General features: G+C 30.6%; 1 protein-coding gene and 2 long non-coding RNA genes across 4 annotated transcripts; 2 read left to right on the top strand and 1 right to left on the bottom strand.

Moving 5' to 3' along the window:
* Positions 1–9,398: 9,398 nt before the first annotated feature.
* On the top strand, positions 9,399–10,442 carry LOC139889783 (putative F-box protein At3g16210). The gene has a single exon (XM_071872716.1). The coding sequence runs from the start codon at positions 9,399–9,401 to the stop codon at positions 10,440–10,442; it is 1,044 nt and encodes a 347-aa protein (XP_071728817.1).
* A 1,916-nt stretch (positions 10,443–12,358) lies between these two features.
* LOC139893164 (uncharacterized) lies at positions 12,359–13,569 on the bottom strand. Its single transcript, XR_011774373.1, has 3 exons — positions 13,274–13,569; positions 13,129–13,198; positions 12,359–12,540 (listed from the first exon to the last, which is right to left on the bottom strand). It is a non-coding gene; the product is annotated as an uncharacterized lncRNA (long non-coding RNA).
* Positions 13,570–14,727: 1,158 nt separating this feature from the next.
* On the top strand, positions 14,728–18,698 carry LOC139893163 (uncharacterized). 2 transcript variants are annotated; one of them, XR_011774372.1, is made up of 6 exons: positions 14,728–14,850; positions 15,084–15,180; positions 15,770–15,822; positions 15,911–15,987; positions 18,199–18,274; positions 18,369–18,698. It is a non-coding gene; the product is annotated as an uncharacterized lncRNA (long non-coding RNA). The 2 variants fall into 2 exon arrangements; XR_011774371.1 differs by having other exon boundaries at positions 18,199–18,698.
* Positions 18,699–20,278: the final 1,580 nt, after the last annotated feature.

Below are 20,278 nucleotides of genomic sequence, written 5' to 3'. Positions count from 1 at the left end.
ATGATAAGCAAAACTTTTGACATGCAGACACGGTTAAAGTCCATACTCATTTATGCATCCTAACGACTTATCAGTTAGACACATTAATGCAGACCTAGTTCGCTAAGACCACCGCTCAGATACCAACTTCATAACCCGTCCTAATCCATCTGGACGAAGTCCATATCGATTATAAACAATTCACAATAGTTGATTTCATTGCGAGGTACTTGACCTCTATATGATACATTTTACAAACATTGCATTCATTTTTTTTAAAAAGACAAACTTTCAATACATTGAAAGTTGACGGCATGCATACCATTTCATAATATATCTAAACTATAAATGACTTGATAATAATCTTGATGAACTCGACGACTCGAATGCAACGTCTTTTGAAATATGTCATGAATGACTCCAAGTAATGCCTCTAAAATGAGCAAATGCACAGCGAAAGATTTCTTTCGTACCTGAGAATAAACATGCTTTCAAGTGTCAACCAAAAGGTTGGTGAGTTCATTAGTTTAACATAAATAATCAGTTCCATCATTTTAATAGACCACAAGATTTTCATTTTCATAAATATACGTCCCATGCATAGAGACAAAAATATCATTCATATGAATTGAACACCTGGTAACCGACATTAACAAGATGCATATAAGAATATCCCCTATCATTCCGGGAAATCCTTCGGACATGATAAAAACGAAATCGAAGTACTAAAGCATCCGGTACTTTGGATGGGGTTTGTTAGGCCCAATAGTTCTATCTTTAGGATTCGCGTCAATTAGTAGATCGGTTTACTAATTCTTAGGCTACCAAGCAAAAGGGGCATATTCGGCTTCGATCATTCAACCATATAATGTAGTTTCGACTACTTGTGTCTATTTCGTAAAACATTTATAAAAACAGCGCATGTATTCTCAGTCCCAAAAATATATATTGCAAAAGCATTTAAAAAGGGAGCAAATGAAACTCACTGTAATGTATTTTGTAGTAAAAATACATATGACGACATTGAACAATGCAGGGTTGGCCTCGGATTCACGAACCTATATTATTCATATTTATATTAAAACATATAATCGTAATCGAACAAATTCATATATATTATTATTAATGATATAATTTTTATATTAATAACTTATATGTTATATATATTTATTTTGTATATATGTTTTAAAATGATTAAAATCTATATAGTTATATTAATGTGTCCATATTTATATATATACTTGTTTAGTGTTATAATTAAAAATCAATGGTTTGTTATATGTAAGTATTTATATAAATAATATTAATAGGTTTTATATATATATATATATATATATATATATATATATATATATATATATATATATATATATATATATATATATATATATAGTTATGTAAAATATTAATATAATTAGAATATATGTAATAAGTATATTTTATGCACAGATTATTTATTTGTTTAAAATAAATAGTTTTGATAATAATAATGATTTACTAATAATAATAATAACACTAATATTTATCTTAATAACTAAAATGATAATAATACTACTAATAATAATACTAATACTTACTTATGACTACCTATTTTATAACTTAAATTCATAATCGTTTTCCTAATCGTACTTGTATTCATTTAATTATAACCATTTTCGATAATTTTTATCATATCGCTTTTGTTATAAATTTCGTAACATGAATGTTATTAACATGTTCATAATCATATTAATGATGATAACTAAAATAATAATAATAATGTTAGTCATGATAATACTAAAAAATTTTAATTGATAATACTAGTAATAATAATAATAATATCATACTTTACATTAATAATAACAATAATCCTATAATAACAACTAACATAATGATAGTAAATAATAATAATAATAATAATAATAATAATAATAATAATAATAATAATAATAATAATAATAAATAACAATAAAAAGATGTGACTACCTCAAGAAAATCGGCCTAAAAAGAGTACAGCCCCTCCAGGGACTCGAACCCCCGACCTCTCGAAACCCGCTAACTCACACAACCATTACGCTATCCCTTCATTTATGATTAAACCCAAAGCCAATTTTATTTAACCCTTCCATTATGTTTCTCCTTTTTCTTCATCTTCTTCACATTATAGTTCGATCAGAGGTATTAAAACCAATATATCCAACTCATACACAACGAATTTTGATACTTCAAAATATTACTAATTTTATAAAATCAAATGTTTATATTAATTGTAAAAAAAAACAGCACCGCTGCTGTGCAGCTCACGGTTCTAAAAAAAAAATATGATCTAGAGTTTGAAAATGTTTTAAATAAAAATCACAACATGAAATAAGTTGTAAAACTTTTCTAAAATCTTTCTCAATCCTCAATTTTCCTTAAATCGTAACAGATATCACGAATTCAATTGAAGAACAATATTTGACTTTTTAATTCGAAAACTTTGACTCTCAAATTCGAATTCGTTTTGAGGAATTGGGTCGTAAAACTTTACAAAAAGATTGAGTAAGAGATTCCTAACACTTCTGTATTTCTAGTTTTTGAAAATTCAATCGAATCCGAGTTATGGTGTTTTGAGTTCATTATAGAGGTATCGAGCTGCAGGATATAAAAAAAATATATTTATAATTTGAATTTAATTATTATTGATATTAGATATTGATAGGGAGAAGAAAGTGGGATCCCTGAATTACCTTGAGTTTAATCGATTATATACAGAAGATTTTGACAGAAAGTTTCTTTCCAGTAATTTAATAAAACAGAAATATGTATATATGATAAAGACCTAAAACTGATTTTGTTCTTCTCCCTTTGTTTGATTCGTGTGATTAGGTGCATAATTGGTACGATCGACTATGACAGGAAATCAAATTTAGTTACAGTTGATTGTACTGGAATTGGATTCATCTGTTTTTCTTTATACGATTTTCATTAATAAATATAAATATATATTATTAATAATCAAGATAATAATAATATAATTTATAATAATAATTAATAATGATATTATATATAAAAATAATACTGTTAACTTTAAATATAATCATCATACTAATAATTTAAGAATGATGATAACAATAATTGTCAATAATAATGTTAATGATAATATTAATGAATTATATTACTTTTATAATAATAATAATGTTGTTGATCTATAACAATAAAAAAATGATAATATTTAATAATAATAATAATATTAATCATAATAACAAAAATTTAAATTTTACTACTAGTCATAATAAAAATGATATTAATATTAATAATGATAATAATAATGTTAATAATAATAATAATATTACAATAAATCAAATGTATCAAATTTCACATATGTATATGTAATGATATTAACAATACTGATATAAATGTTAATATTTCTGAAAGTAATAATATTAATAATGCAACTATATTTTGACTTGTATTATATTATTAATTATGTAATATTTATTTACTACATTATATAGTAACTTTTATTGAATATTTATTATTTATTTATAAACTCTATATGTATTATAATATACACATAATAATAATTATACGCAGAAACCATGTATACTTTTATATGTATATAGATTCATTTTAAATTACCCTTAATTAGTTTATATCTTATTTTACATATTTAATTCTAATGTTTATATTTTATAGTTTCACTTTATTATATATATATATATATATATATATATATATATATATATATATATATATATATATATATATATATATATATATATGTATACATATTTATTTACAAACAATTGTTCGTTAATCGTCGGGGGTAGTCATAGGTCAAATGAATACATGAACATAGTTACAAAAATTTTGAGACTCAACATTACAGACTTTACTTATCGTGTCGAAACCATATAAGATTCAAGTTTAAATTTGGTTGGAAATTCTCGGGTCATCACAACTGCCGTAACCAACGCACTGCCATAACCACCTTGTTACGATTAGTCTAAGTAATTAACTTCAACTAATCTCAATTCAACCTGACAGCTTGGAACAATCAAAGCTTGCGAAATTGAATTGCAATTCGTTACAAGAACTACAATTGAGTTACAAGAACTAAAATGGAATTACAGAGAAAAAGGGGGAAGAAAGTGTGATCACACACATACATATTCATTCGCTAACTACTACAAATGACTATGCTAGTATTTAAACTACCAAACTACTAATTCTGTTATGATGTTCAGTTACGTAGTCACGTGCTCGGCACACTTGTAATTAAATCCATAACAATATCCTCTCCTTCAAAACATGCTTGTCCTCAAGCATGTGTAAGTGTTCATAGCTAGTCATAGATCATAGTGAATCAAAACGCTCCAAAATCTTCCACGATCAAAAAAGAACGTGCTGTCAACAATAATTGCAGGATTTCCTCGATCAAAGATGAATGTGCGATTGGTCAAAACAGAGTCAACACTCTTCGAAAAGATTGTGAACCTCAAGAATTTCCTTGAACACGATTTCACAATAAACGGCTTACCCGGTTCAAAAATAAATGTGACATCAATTGAAACAACCCGTAACCCGAATGCAAATTCCTTTTTGTACTTCCCGATTGTCAGGTAAAACTCACGATGCTCACTTGACTCGTCTAGAAGAGAGCTGATGAGACTAGCGTGCTCATAAAATTCATCAACGACTTGAAATGGTGTACTCGACATATGAGTTAAGTCATCATAAGTGACACATTCATTCTTATTTGTGATACATTGTAGCAGCTTGTGTGCATTTGCACCTCCAGCCAATGCATGTTTCTGTTCACCTTCATTATCTTCTACACCCATAAGAATTGCATTCCTTAAATTCCCATTGCATGAACTTTGATCATTAATCTGTTGACCATTTACAACAGCAGACACATCTTTGGATTCACCGAAAGCTACTAAATCATTGTTGCTTCTTGCCACACTTCCATCTTTAACTTTTAAAGGAGGTATTGATTTCAACCCCTTGTTGTTAATCACCTCAGTTAACTTTTCTACATTGACCAAACAACCAATATGCTCGTTCACTTCATTTAACTCCTTAAAACCAGGAACATGTGGCAATGGTGAAGTAGTTTTCCCTTCCTTCGGGCTATACAAATCAGTCACGTTCACCTCATTTGCACTTTCAACTTTAAGAATGGAAGCATCATTTTCATAATCATGGTTGACTAATGTAGTTTCTTGTGCATTGATAAGTTGACTTTCATTCTTGTCAATAGAATTATGAATGTCCATGACCACCACTTCAACATCATAATTCACAATATCATTACCCTTGAATTTATTTGAAGTTTCAAAATGAGAAGACTTAATATCAAAGACTTGAGACCTACGCTTCATTACCTCTAGTGCATCTTCTTGGAATTTAGCCAACATATATGCATCATAGAGAGTTTTGGGTTTAAAAATGGTAATACCTTTCTTAATTTTCGGTTTCAACCCACAAATGAAAATATCAATGACATAGAATTCATCTAATCCCATATTTTTGAACCAAGAATCAAAGGCTTCATAATAGTCTTGAACTGATCCATCTTGTTCAAGAAAACTAATAACTAACATTTTATCGAGCACCTTGTGTGCATGATTAATTCTCACAGGTTTTGCTTTCCTATCGTTATAATATACCACTGTATCTCCTAAATCACCAACAATTTGAGAGCAAGACCTAGAATTTTTAACATCACACATCGAAAATTGAAGAAATCGATCAGTACCTTGGTTCACTTTTCTGTTTGTAAACTGTTGCAATTCGTCCTTGAAACCTTGTTGTTGTATGAGCAAATCATCAAGTCGTTGATTGATTTTCTTACTCATGTCTACCATGCTCTGATTCAACTCCGTAATGGCAGCCTTCTAAAAGATCAAGACTCTCACTGTTACTACTTGTTGATATCACCATTGTTTACTAAATTTTCTGATTAATCACGAAATGTCCAGAAAAGTTTTTGAACAAACCCTAGGATACGAAACTTGAAATCTGATACCACTGTTATGATTAGTCTAAGTAATTAACTTCAAATAATCTCAATTCAACCTGACAGCTTGGAACAATCGAAGCTTGCGAAATTGAAATGCAATTCGTTACAAGAACTACAATTGAGTTACAAGAACTAGAATGGAATTACAGAGAAAAAGGGGGAAGAAAGTGTGATCACACACATACAGATTCATTCGCTAACTACTACAAATGACTATGCTAGTATTTAAACTACCAAACTACTAATTCTGTTATGATGTTCAGTTACATAGTCACGTGCTAGGCACACTTGTAATTAAATCCATAACACACCTCACCGCCATAACCACCACCGGCTGTAACAACCTTCGGCGTTAACCAACCGTCGGCCGATGAACTCATCTTTTCCCTCGGTTGACAGTTGACACCCACCTGCAACTATGGAATTGATTTGCGTGGGTATTAGGATTTGCAATCGGTTTCACAACAAAGGTTTTGGGTTTCAGTGAGAGTGGTACTCCGACTCAGGGGCGGATCCACCATGGTGCAATGGGGGTCATTACGAATCAAATTTTTTTAACAGAATTTTTTATGCAATTTCATTAAAAACAGTGCTGAGATATATGTTATACAATAAATATACAAGATATAATGAATGTAACTGCTAATTAGTGTAGCTGGTTAGACGCTTTCTCTTTAACCTAAAGGTCTCAAGTTCGAGACCTGATTTGTAACTTTATTTTTAATTATCTTGCACCATCTATAAGCTTAAGACTCTTAGGAGTCATATTATGTTTTTAATATCATGCACCATATAAGTTTGAAATGCTTAGCATTTAATGTTATTTATTAGAATTTTGAAATGTTTTGCGTCTTTCGTACAATTTTTATAGTTAAAAATTTTTTTAGTAAAAATTTGCCCCCGTTGAAAACTATTTATGGATCCGCCACTGTCCGACTTACCTTGTAATTCTTGGCATCCTTAAATCTATCGTTATTATATCTATATTTATTTATTATTAAGTTTATTGAATGTTGTTGCGTACATGTATACTTATTAGTCATTAGTTTGATTTGATTTGATTAATTGACAAAAAAAAAAAAGAGATACAAGGAATATCAGGTACAATTACGTTGATTTGATTTGGTTTATATTTGATTTGGGTTTGATTTGATTTAGTTTTTGATCTTAATGATACTGTAATGAATAGCAGGTGAGAAATAAATTTTATCAAGATGATGGATGATGATGAAATTTTTATGTTGAGTTTGATTTTATGATTTTTGATTGCGATCGGCACAAATAAGGTGTGGATAAAATTGCCCTCACGTGTCAAACTTAACGGGTATAATTTAATGAAAGTTAGTGATAGGGTCATTCGTGTCAAACTTTGATAGATGAGGGTCAACGAGGTTTTAAAAAAAAAAAAAAAAGATTACTTGTGTCATTTGATACGAAGTTAAAGGACCAACGGTGCAATTTTGTCTATTGCGACAGAATAGCAACTAAACCAAGGTTAAGGAATTAATAGATTTTATTTTATTTTAGACAAAATTGTCCATTTCGTCATTGTATTTTCTATTTTTTGCCCATTTCATCCATGTGTTTTATTTTCTGCATTTTTCATCCTTAAAAGCATTTTAAAGTCTCAATTTCATCCCTCACCCTAACGAAGGTTAAATGAGTCCGTTAAAACTATTTACAGGGACTATCCATGTAATCTTCAACTAATTAAACTACAAAAATCAATTAATTCTTCCTCCTTGTCTTATGATATTGAGATTTAAGAACTTTAAGGAATTGATTTCTTCATGAAACTTAGTTCTAAATCCAAAGCCTAACACTCAAAAATCATTTATAGAACCTGAATCAACACATAATTTGCCAATTTGATGAATGAAGAACAGTTAACTGATTCCAAAATTCGACTTCAAAATTCGGACTAGAATCAATGAATTTGATCTTCAAAATTGGCATAGAGCTTCGCGAGATTAATCTAAACGTTGAAATAAGATTTAGCTTTGGTTTTTTATTTTGTTGACTGTTACGTGACATGTGTAAGGCATGTATAATTGTATGACTATGGGTGCCTCACAAGTCATAATGTAAAACTTTTAGAAGAGGACTGTTTGCTTCACTAGACTTTTGATACGGAGTATTGTGGAACACTCTTTGTAGGTAGCAGATAATTTACGTTTTACCTGAACTTGTTAACATCGAGATGTGTGAAGCGTCTATATGTGATTTCCTGTAAACAAGACACTTTACTGTGTGTTCTACTTGTACGATGAATTTTTAAAGTTGATAAATTAGTATTTGAGCTATTGTGCATTTATTATGTACCTATAAAGAGTTACTTACTTTCTTTCTTTCCTTCTGTTATGTTAATTAGGAGGTGATAAATACAACACCAACATTGGTTCATACACGTGCATTATACAATTGCTAAGGCTCACAGTACGAACATTATATTTTGGTTGTAGATCACTGTTGTAAATTCAGATTGTGCTATTTTTCATCAATTGTTGATGTGAGAAATTGTAGCTCATGATGAAAAACTTGAATGTAATGTTCGAACAGAAATCAGAATATGAACATAATTTCTATTTTCTGAACTTTCGGATCTGTAGATGATGTATATAATATGAATAATGAATTTGATTTTTGTAATGTAATTACAAAAATTAATTCATTCTTTCTCCTTATCTTTAAGAATCAAAAGGAATTGATTTTTGTAATTTAATTAGTTAAAAATTATATGGATAGTCTCCGTGAATAGTTTTAACGGACTTAGTTAACCTTCGTTATGATGAGGGATGAAATTGAGACTTTATAATGTTTTTAAGGATCAATAATGAAAAAAATAAAATACAGGGATGAAACGAGTAAAAAGTGAAAAACACAGGGATGAAGTGGACAATTTTGTCTTTATTTTATTATTATTATTATTATTAATTTTTTTTTTTTTTTTTTTTTTTTTTTTTTTTCAGTTTGCATCTGACGATCGAACACCGAGAAAACCACAAGGGTTTGGGTTAAGAATTAATCGACATCAATTATTGTGGTCTTTGCATCTAACGTACTGAAACAACAAAACCAAAAGAGGTTCTGTTTTAATTAGTTTGTTTTTCAAATAACCATTCGATGATTATTTATTAATTCAATACTTATCACATGCATCTGTTTGATATTGCTTGAATTGTAGGTGGACATCGGTCGTATAATTCAATCCTAGGTTTTGTTTTTTCCTTCAATTCGTGAGTCTCAAAGAAAGGTAATCTGTAATTCTTTCTCTGATTTAGTTATCTTATACTTGTCAATCAAGTCTATTCTAATTCACTTGCCCTTCAAGTTTATTCAAATTTACTTGCCCCCCAAGTTTTATTAAATCATATATATCACTTTCTCCTTACTTTACCATTAATCGAAACTGGTTGCTCATAACAGATCGATGGATTCTATGCCTGATGACATTCTTCGAAACATACTTGCTAGACTTCCTAGTAATAAACCTTTATCACGATGCAGATGTGTATCACCACATTGGAATCGCGTGATTTCAGATCTTTGTTTCACGATTAATTCAAAATCACAAAGAAAGTTCTTCGTTACGAGCCACAAGAATAGTCGTCCCACTCAAAAAATAATCGGAACATTTAGTGGGATAGTCATTTACATCCGAATGGATTCTAATGTTAAGTCTAACACTAAAGGAAGAAAGTTGCGTACGATCCTATACAATCCGTTTACGCATGCATTCAAGAGACTTCCTGATCCTATTAATAGTAACATTGATGATGATTATGATGACTCATCTTTTGTGTATGGAATTGCGTATGGTAAAACAGTATTGGATCGTGATTTGAAGATGGTTCGATTGTATAGAGCATCTAATAACTCATCTAAAAATTACTATTTGAACACATGTGATGTCTTTTGTTTTAGAACGAGTTCATGGAGCACGTCGAAAGTAGTCACACAATATAGTAAAAACGATTTTGATGATAATGTTGGAACGTTCGTGAATGGATATTTGTATTGGATTGCTTCTTATCGTATGAAGATTATGGCACTTAATGTTAATGAGATGGTATTTTCAGAGATACAATTACCTAATCAAGGTTGTTTTACAGAAACTCGTTTAGGTACGTTTCATGGGAACCTTTGTATGATCACCGATACTAGCAACTTTGTTGAAAGTGGGTACGATATATGGGTAATGAAAGGAGTCGAGAATTTATGGTCAAAAGAAATTAGTTTCCCATGTTATGGTACAGTTAATGATGATCTTTACGAATTTCGTGTTGTAAATATTATGGACGATGGAAGAATTATGATAGTAGATAGTTTAAACCGTGTTATTGTTTACGACATATCAAAGTGTTCGTTTGAGTTACACAATACTTCTTTAAGTGTGACAGATTTTGCAACGGTTCATGGGATTGAGTATGTAGAGACTTTAGTTGCGCCTTCCGATCTTTGTCGTGGTTATTAATTATTGGAGTACTATCTTTTAGATAGTCTTTTGAAAGTATTTTTTCAAGTTTGATTTTGTGAATTTTGTACTTAATTTGGGATTATTCATGGTTTTTCTCTTTTGAGATTGAGATTTTGATATGTAGACCTTTGCTATATTTACTTACTGTATTTTTTTTACGGAGTACAAGTTTTATTCCCTTAAAAAATTCATCTGTATTACATATGAACCCCCATTTCAAACATGACTTTTCTAATAGTTTTGAGGTTCTCTGCTATGCACAACTGAATTATCTTCATTTCAAGTCAGGTTTTTTTTTATTAAATTAGTTGTATGTTATTTTGATTTGTAGTTTCAGCCTTTGATATTATGATCATATATGCTCCAGTTTTATGAACTATTTTTTTTCTCTGACGCGGCATGAAAAATTATTATTTTTAGGCATGGAGTTGCTACCATTGATTAGCCATAAAAAACGATACGTTTCTCTAAAAATTCTTTCGTTGATAAAAATCCTGGAATGGCTGAACAATAGCATCATCTTTTTTCATCTGTATGTCTGTTGATGTGCAATTGCAAATCATATATGTTTCTCAGGTCAGGTTGATAGAGTGTTGTTTAGTTAGAAATTGTATATGTAAGATGCTCTATTCAATTTGTTTAAAAAAAAAACTTCCCTTATCCAAAGACATATGCTTAGTTTGTAGCTTAGGCTGTGTTCTCGAGTTTTTTTAAGGTGGAAAAGAATGTGATAGAAAGGAGAAGAGAGTATTATAATGGAGAGGAATGGAATATAAAATATCTTAATTGTATTTTCAAGTTCGAAGGAAAGTAAAAGAAATGAAAGAAAAATATAATTTATTAGTTAATTGTACAAATTAATAATTCAAGTTTTCGTACATCAATCAATTATACAATCAATTATATACTGCAAATTAGTTGAGTTCATGTTTTTTTTCATGTCGGCTACATATCACCTGAGGGATATAATAGTTGTTATATGTATAATTCTACTCATCGTGATCTTCCATTTTATTATGTGTGCTCTAACACTTTTGCTTCTAGCTTCCTAGGTTTTTTTTTTCGTTGATAAAAACCACTTATAAATCATGATAGAAGAAAGAACCAGTAGTTTTTGAAAGAAAAAAAAAAGATAGTAGATAAAGATTCATAAACAAATGGTGTACCTGATAATAAAATAGGCTTATTAGGATATATTGGTAATTATACACATACATGAGTTGGACGTGGGTGATGGGTCCACCTATGTACCAGCACCTACTCTATCCGTACCACATTAATCGTCCACTATTCTATTTTGGAATGTCCCAGATTAATTGTTCACTATCAAATATGAAAAGTAAATTTAGTCAAGTTTACCATATTGTCCCTAATCAATTAATTAAATTATAAAAGTAAGAGGGTTTTCTAATTAATTGTTTGATGGTAAAACTGTAAAGTAAAGAAAAAGTACAGAAAATATTTATGTGACAATGACTTTTTCTTAAACTGTGTGATTTTTTTCTGGAGAAAATTAATCTGGGACGGAGGGAGTACCTTTTTAGGTGCTTAGGTGACACACCAACAAGAAAAAAAGAAAATTAAATTAAAAAAGAGATTTAATAGATGATGTGATAAATAAAAATTTTCATTCATAAAAGAAAATTAAAAAAAAAAAAATTCAGAACATATATATGATGTAATAAACAAATTTAATTTTTTAATAAAAAATAGATTAATCACTAATCAGTAAAAAATAATAAAAAAAAATACATGTGTGATAGTGGAACTCAAAAAAAAAAATACACGCTGTAATATTTTTTGAGTACTTATAAAGAAACCAAGATGTTGACTTGGTTTTGAAATAATTGTGACGTTGGTCCCTCAATTTTTTCCCAAAAAGTTAACAGCGTCCCTCAAGTTTTTTTTGACTTTCAGCGTCCCTCCATTATCACATTTAAGCATACCGAGTCCCTCCGTTTAAATTCCGTTAAACATGTCCGTTTACCCTTAACATGTGCTTTGCATGTGAGGGTAAATACGTCTTTTTAGCCTCCTTCATCTGAATCTAAAACATTGCTCTTTCTTAATTTGTTCTTCCCCAAAATTGCAAACCCTAAATTAAAAAAAATATATATATATATATATCCAAATCGTGTTCAATTTTTTCACATCTTAATCATAAACAACAAACCCATCTATCCAATTTTAAATAATCTACAACCAAAATCATAAAAATACAAAATATGGCTCTGCACAAACCCACAAAATTAGATCTGGAATCAAAAGTAGAACCTAACATACCAGGAAGATATAAAAGTTATTGTGATACATGAAGTAATTAAAAAACAGTAGGAAAAAAAAAAGAAAATTAGCAAAACATAAGGTTTGAAAATTCTTTTTTTTTTTTTTTTTTTTACGAGGAACCCCCTAGCGACGAACCATAATGGCTCCCCTCTAGTTGGTAAACCCCGGGTAAACGGCAAGCCAGGCCTCCACCGCTACCAGGTAAAGCATCCTCTAGTCAATCAGTCACTAAATGGAGCTCGCCCCAAGGTATTTGCCTTGAAGGGAATCGAACCCGTGATCTCTTGCTTCATTGGAAGTCCTGGTGGCTACCCAGGCTATGCCTGGATGGTTTGAAAATTCTTTGTTAAATAAACATATTACCAAACGTCAGCAGGAAATTACTTTTATCTGTTACCTTGTGTTCCCTCTGCAGTACTTCATTTTTATCTTTACATTGTAACGCAAGGAACTCACTTTATTACAACCTTCAAGAAAATCACAGCCAAAAATATTGGACACAAATAATGAAACTTCGCAACCCAAAAGAACAACGATATTACCTGGAAGACGATTGGTCAACAGAGGCTGCCACAACAGTCGAAGAATTAGGGAAACTGTCGGAGGGTCTAAACAGAAAAGAGTGATAAGAATGTTATACTATCTGAACGAGCCGATAGTTTGTTGTTTAGCTTGAACAACGTTACCCCGGACTCTCACAAACAACACTCGATACAAGCAAGTTTCAAATGAACAAGGTAACTTTTCAATCACACGAAACATTTTTTTTTTAATTGAATCAAAATTAGAAGTTATATATGTATGTGTAGGATGTGGGACAAGCAATATCAAGTGTTGTTCAAGAGTGTTGGAAGGTTTGGCGTTTAACATTGTTGCCAGGACTGAAGATGTTATATTAGAAGATAAAACTATGAGAAACCAAGAAGCATATTTGGAGGGTTCATAATAACAAGAAGCATATTTAGAGGGTTCATATTTAGAGGATCTCAAGAAATGCCAAATTTAACAAACTAATAGTAGTTCCTAATGCAATTTAAAATCTTGAAACTGAAGCGCATGTTATTTATTTATTTATTTATTTTTTTTATTTATTTAATTTAATTTAATTTTAATTTTTTTTTACATATTTGGAACACCATAAGGCATTGTGTTGCTTACTTTTTATTTGTCCTTAGATTTTGAAAAGATGACATAGACTTGTTGAATATATTATATCAATCAATTTTATTATATCGATATTATAATTTTGCTTTCATAATCCCGTGAATTCACGGGCATTAAACTAGTAATAATAATAATAATAATAATAATAATAATAATAATAATAATAATAATAATACGGAGTAATGAAATTACTTTTAAAAAATTACTAGTACTTACTAAAAAATAATTTCTTTCCATCTTAATACTGTTACAAAAAAATTTACCTACATTTTTCTACTCCATAAACATGCGTTTACATAAGACAGACATCCAAATCTAAATGAATTTTGATTTATTACTAATATCATATCAAATTATTAAATAGTTTTATAATTAATAATTAAAAGTCTTTTATATGGTAATTCTGTACTTCTGTTTGTATTTTAATTACTGTCATCCATAATCCATATCCATATCCATAATCCATAATAATATAATAATATAAGTGAAAAACTGAATAATAAGAATACTAAGAAGAAGAAAAAAAGAAAATATTTAAAGAACATGATGATTAATAAAGGTAAAAAATAGTAATGAAATGGGAGGTGATTCGTACACCACTAAGTTTTAGCCATACACCATCAAATGTGCATTAAAGCACTGTACTGTACAATAGTCTACTGCATATTTGGTGGTGTATAGCTAAAATTAGTCGTGTAACTCCCTAATAGAGGTTAAAAATAATAATGAACTAATGATTAGATTTGACTCGGTTTTTTCATGTTAGTGGGTTGGTTTATTCATCCACACCCTTCTGAATTCAAATCTTCATCTCTTTCTTCTTCTCCATTTACATCTCAATCCTCAACATTCTCCTTCGAAATTAATATAATGGTAGCCTTCTATCATTTGTTTATGTTAGGGTTTTGAAAGATTTGTATCTCTGTTGATCTTTCATCATGCAATTTATTTTCAGGTATTACCTTATCTTTCTTTATATTTAAATTGTATCTATTTATTGGGTAACACCAAAACCCTACCTATTGCTAATTCATGTTTAAGTTTGAACTTGATATGCGTATGTTCAATAAATTAAACATATCAAAGTTTTCTATTAGTCATTTGTGGTGTTGTTTTTGGAAGCTTGGTAATCATTTAACGACAATACATAATGTAATAATCTATAACTTATATGTAATTTATTTGCAGGTGATCGGAGGTGTTTGCGTAGCTTGATTTATAATGAAGTATAGCTTCAGTCTTATGTTGCAGATTTAGATATTATATCTTTGAAAACTGGGATGAGGTTAGTCTCAATCTATTATTTTAGATTAAAATTGTGATTAGTTTTTTTGGTTTTATTTCATCTTGAGTCTGGATTTGGATACATCATTAAGTTTATGGATATGTAGTTTCATTTAAGGCAGTTAATTAATTAATTTAATATGGATTCATTAGTTTTAGTACACGCTGCTGCTGTGTTTTAGTGTTGCTATTAAATTCAATGTCAATCTTGACTCATTTGTTCAGATTGTATAAAGACTTAACAATGTAACTGTTGGGCCAAAAAAGTTACAGAAGAGTAGCTAATCAAGTACTCAGTGTAACAACTTTTGAAGAGATAATATGCATTGTCTCATTTTTTTATTCATCTTTTGTTATTGTTATTACAGTAATATTTAACTAGATTATTTACAATTACAACTTTGGATCAAAGTTATACCATTTGATAATTGAATACAAAGCTGCACTTCGTTAGTAACATGCATTTTGAGCCTTCATGTTATTTTTTAAGTCGGTTATGGATTCAAGGTGGTTATTAGAGTGGCTTGGTTGAGGGTATTCAAGATATTGTATGTTAACTAAAACTTCCGATGTTTGTTTATTTAATTTAGATGCCAAATATCTAAAGAATAACGCTGCTGCACATTTCATGTGAATCTTGGAGGTAACGATAAGTAGCTTAAGAATAAGGATAAATTAAAGAAGTTATGATGGTACATATCTATTTATGCTTTTTAAATTTGACATGATAGGCTTTGAACAACTATAAACTAGAAGCACAAGTGCCACAATAGCTTTACTCAGTTGGTGTGCATGGTGGAGCAATTAAGTATGTCCTATTTAACTTTTTTGTTCTCCTATTAAACATTTGGAGTAAACTTTTCTTTTCATAAGGTACGATCATTGCTATATAACCATGACAATGTTTTAGTTTAGTAATGTTCAAGATTTATTTTTTTGTTAATGCGTTACAGAAATACAAAAGAGTACCACCATGACAATGTTTTACTCTAGTAATGTTTAAGATTTTTGTCTATTAAACTTATCTGTTGTCGGTTTTGTATTTTCAATTACCCCATATGCACTAAAGTTTTACCTTTTCTTTGTTTTGAAGCTTACTACCTGAGAAAATTGGGCGGTTGGTCCCTGTAGTTTACATGAAATGGGGTGTTTGGTCCCTGAACTTCATTTTCGGAGTTGTTGGTCCCTATGATATGCAAAACACGTGTGGTTGGTCCCTGACAGGGACCAACTACACATGTTTTGAACTTTCATTTTCGGAGTTGTTGGTCCCTGACTGGGACCAACTACACGTGTTTTGAAAATCACAGGGACCAACAACCCCGAAAATGAAGTTCGAGGACCAAACACCTCATTTCATGTAAACCACAGGGACCAACCGCCCAATTTTCTCTTACTACCTTGATTATTATGCTAACTATTGAGATTAATAGTTAACTTTTGATGCTTATAAATGATCATATTCAGATACAGATGACTGAAAGTCTGAATTAATGGGTGGGTCATTATAAGATGGGTGACTGAAATTTTGAATTAATCTTTAATACTAAAGGTTACAAGATGGGTGGGTCGTTGCCAAAATGGGTGGGTCGTTAGGTTGGGTACTTGGGTAGCAACTCAAAAGTTACACATGTTATAGTGATACACCTTTTTTTGTTCAAGTTCAATATGTAGATCTATATATACTATACACTAGCATTAGTAATATTTTCAACAAAAGAGGTAGTAAGATCGTTGATTAGACAGGTCGAGCAACATGTTAGTTTAGGCTGATTAGCACAAAACTGAATTCTTATGTAATTAGCACAAAACTGAATTCTTATGTTTTCATGTCAAAGGTGCTAGATGTTGGAGCTAATCGGTTTGTGTTGTCCCACATCGGATATGGAAAGAACTAAATGTGCATATATAAGTCCATGAGAACCTCCCTCTATCACCAATTGGTTTTAGAGAAAAGAGGGACTCTTGAGCTTATATGCAGGACATGGTGGTGGACCTAAATCGATCCTACAAATGGTATCAGAGCGGGTGGCACGAGTGTAATCATTGTGGCAGCGGCGGTTCATATCGGGGTGACTGTGGACGTGACCAGGGGAAGAGGTCGGGTGTCCGGGAAAAGTCGAGATGTAAATGAACGGGCCCGCGGTAGAAAGCTACGTTATATGATACGAGTGCATGAACAAACCGATTAAGGGGGTGATTGTTGGAGCTAATCGGTTTGTGTTGTCCCACATCGGATATGGAAAGAACTAAATGTGCATATATAAGTCCATGAGAACCTCCCTCTATCATCAATTGGTTTTAGAGAAAAGAGGGACTCTTGAGCTTATATGCAGGACATGGTGGTGGACCATCGATCCTACACTAGATTAGCACAAAACTGGATTTTTATGTAATTGTTGTTGCTGCTTTATGGTTGCTTCCTAAATTGGGCATTTGTCATTTTCAATTGATGAACACAAAACTGAAGTAATGACTACGTTTTGGTCAGTTTGATGGTGATTTAGTATTTTAATTAGTATGATATTCAAATTGGTGTTATTTTGATCAAGGGTTATTTTGGTGTTATTCAAATTGGTGATTTTTTTTTTTTTTTTTGTTAGTACAAATTTAGTTTGACTTTTCTTATGATCAAGAAATGTAATTCAAATTGGTGTTATTTTGATCAAGGGTTTCAGATGTATGATATTACTAATAGCTTGAACAAGAAGTGCAAGCCTTTCATTTTGTTTCTTTCTTGAAAATCAGACAATGAAATGAAATTAGGATGCCTACCTTATATGAACAAATCACTAGCTGTATTTTTTATTTGCATGAATTTATGTTGTAGTATAGTATTTGTTAAGGAATGAGATTTCTGAAAGAACTTTTTCAATAATAAGTTCTTTTGATCAGGTCAAGTTGAGGAATGAGTTTTTTAAATCTAATACCATTACAATTACGATATTGAGTTGTATTGTCAATTCCATACCAGTATGAAGTCCGATGCACTAATACTCTGTATTGTGTTTTGCACCAGGTTACTTCAAAAAGTTTTTTATATGATCCATGTGCGAATGTGCATATTCAAGTCGGCAACGGTTGTTGAAGTGCAGGTTATGAAGAAGCGTTCCATGAGTTATTTATGTAGGTTTTGTTTATACAGTTCCATGAGTTATTTATGTAGGTTTTATCTAATCTCATGTGTAGGTTTTCTTTATACAATTCCAATTAGTTAGAGGAAGTACTGATGATCCTTACAGGTCTGTTGATAATTGAAGGGTTGCAATGAGCAAAAGAACCTTAGGAAAAACGATGTAGGTGAACTCACGTTCAAGAAACAAAAGGTTGTGAATATTGAAGCTACTGATATTGCATTTTATTTTGAGATATCTTGCTAAGTATTATATTTAACTTTTATACAATACGGTAGTATAAATATAAACAGGAATGGTGCACTTCTTTTTTTTTTATATTTCTAACAACTAAGTATGTCATGCTTGCACTTATTTTGAGGTCACTACTACAAAAATGAGCAAAGAAACCCCCAATAGGAACCCGTTTTTAAATAAGTATGTAAAAACCGGTTTCAAAAATCATAAGAGACCGGTTTTCTGAAGTTTGCTCAAAAAGAGGTTTCTTTGGTCTGCTATAGAAACCTCTTTTTTCCAAAAAACTGCTTTCGACCTTTGAAACCTCTTTTTAATTAAAAACCGGTTCCTTTAGTTTTGCTATAGGAAGCTCTTTTCTAGCAAAACCGGTTTTAAATTTTTGAAACCTCTTTTTTATTTTGAACCGGTTCCATATTGGTGTCCATTATCAAAATACGGAGTATTTCTCTTATTTCTTAAGGCGGGAGATGAAAAAATCAAAATCAAAATCAAAATCAAAATAATATAATATAATAATAACAATAATCAAAGTAATTCTTTCCAAACTTCTTTTCCTATGAATATACCGTATCTTTCATTTACCACAAACCCCATCTTAAAGAATTCTTAGATTTATATTGTGTGGCCTCCACCATTTACAACCTTCCGCTGTTAACTAATTCCATTATCATCGCCGTCACCACACATCGGATTACCGCAACTCACTTTAGCCGACACCGCTCACTTTGCTTCCCCAGTCAACACCGATTACAACTGGTCACTTTAGGCTCACTGAATATTTATTATCGTCACCATAGCTGAATCATACCTTCACCTCCCGTTATTGATAAGTTCAGCCATCACCTCTCCATTATTATGGTATTTTTGTTTTTCCTTTTTAAAAATTAGTGTTAGGGTTAGGGATTAATTCTATTTTGTTAATACTTAGAACATACGTTTTTCCTACTACATTTTTTGTTAATTTGAAATGAGAATATTAGTTATGTATCCAGAAAATTTTGGTAGAAATTTTTACAAGTTTGGTATTTTGTGTGTGCTCTGCTTTCAGGATTTAGATAACCATGTTGATCACTCTGCAAATGAAGATTACAATGAATTTTTTGTTGAACCTGAACTAATTAAAGATGAAGAATTAAAGTCAACACCATCTTAAACAAGTGGAATGGAGTATGGAAAAGCATTGAGTAGAAAAGCAAAGTTACCATTTGGATATCCGAATTTATATCAAAGCGTTGAGTAGGCTTGTAGTTTTCAAGCATTTTGTTGGTTGATGTAAATTGTATACATTTTTTGGTTCTGGTAAATATTGAAATAAGTATTGTTTGTTTAATATATATTGTGTTCCTTGAGATATTTAAACAAGTTGTTTGTTCATTTTAGTAGCTTTTAATTACGTTTGTTAAAGAAAAAAATGGGTTACCAGATGCAAAATGGAATTATTAAAAATTAACTTTAGAAACCGGTTCTTTACAAGAAAGAGGTCCCTTTAAACAAGCAAAGGAACCTATTTTTTCCTTAAAACCGGTTTCTAAAACATACCTAAGGAACCTCTTACAAAACCGGTTTCCCACCAAAGGAACCCCTATCGATAGAAACCTCTTCTAAAACCGGTTCCAAAGGCTTTAAAAAGATGTTTCAAAGGGTATTTTTTGTAGTAGTGGGTTATTATGTGATTGCTGATTGTTTTAGGCGATACTCTAAGAGGTTGAAAGTTAGTGACAAGGGTGG

This window comes from Rutidosis leptorrhynchoides, chromosome 2, assembly GCF_046630445.1.
Source record: "Rutidosis leptorrhynchoides isolate AG116_Rl617_1_P2 chromosome 2, CSIRO_AGI_Rlap_v1, whole genome shotgun sequence".
Taxonomy (NCBI): Eukaryota; Viridiplantae; Streptophyta; class Magnoliopsida; order Asterales; family Asteraceae; genus Rutidosis; species Rutidosis leptorrhynchoides.
Note: the sequence above shows the minus strand (reverse complement) of the source record. Positions and strands in the feature narration are given on the sequence as shown.

Bases quoted from the DNA above. Each gene is read 5' to 3' on its own strand.
- LOC139889783 (XM_071872716.1), top strand. From the start codon at position 9,399: ATGGATTCTATGCCTGATGACATTCTTCGAAACATACTTGCTAGACTT.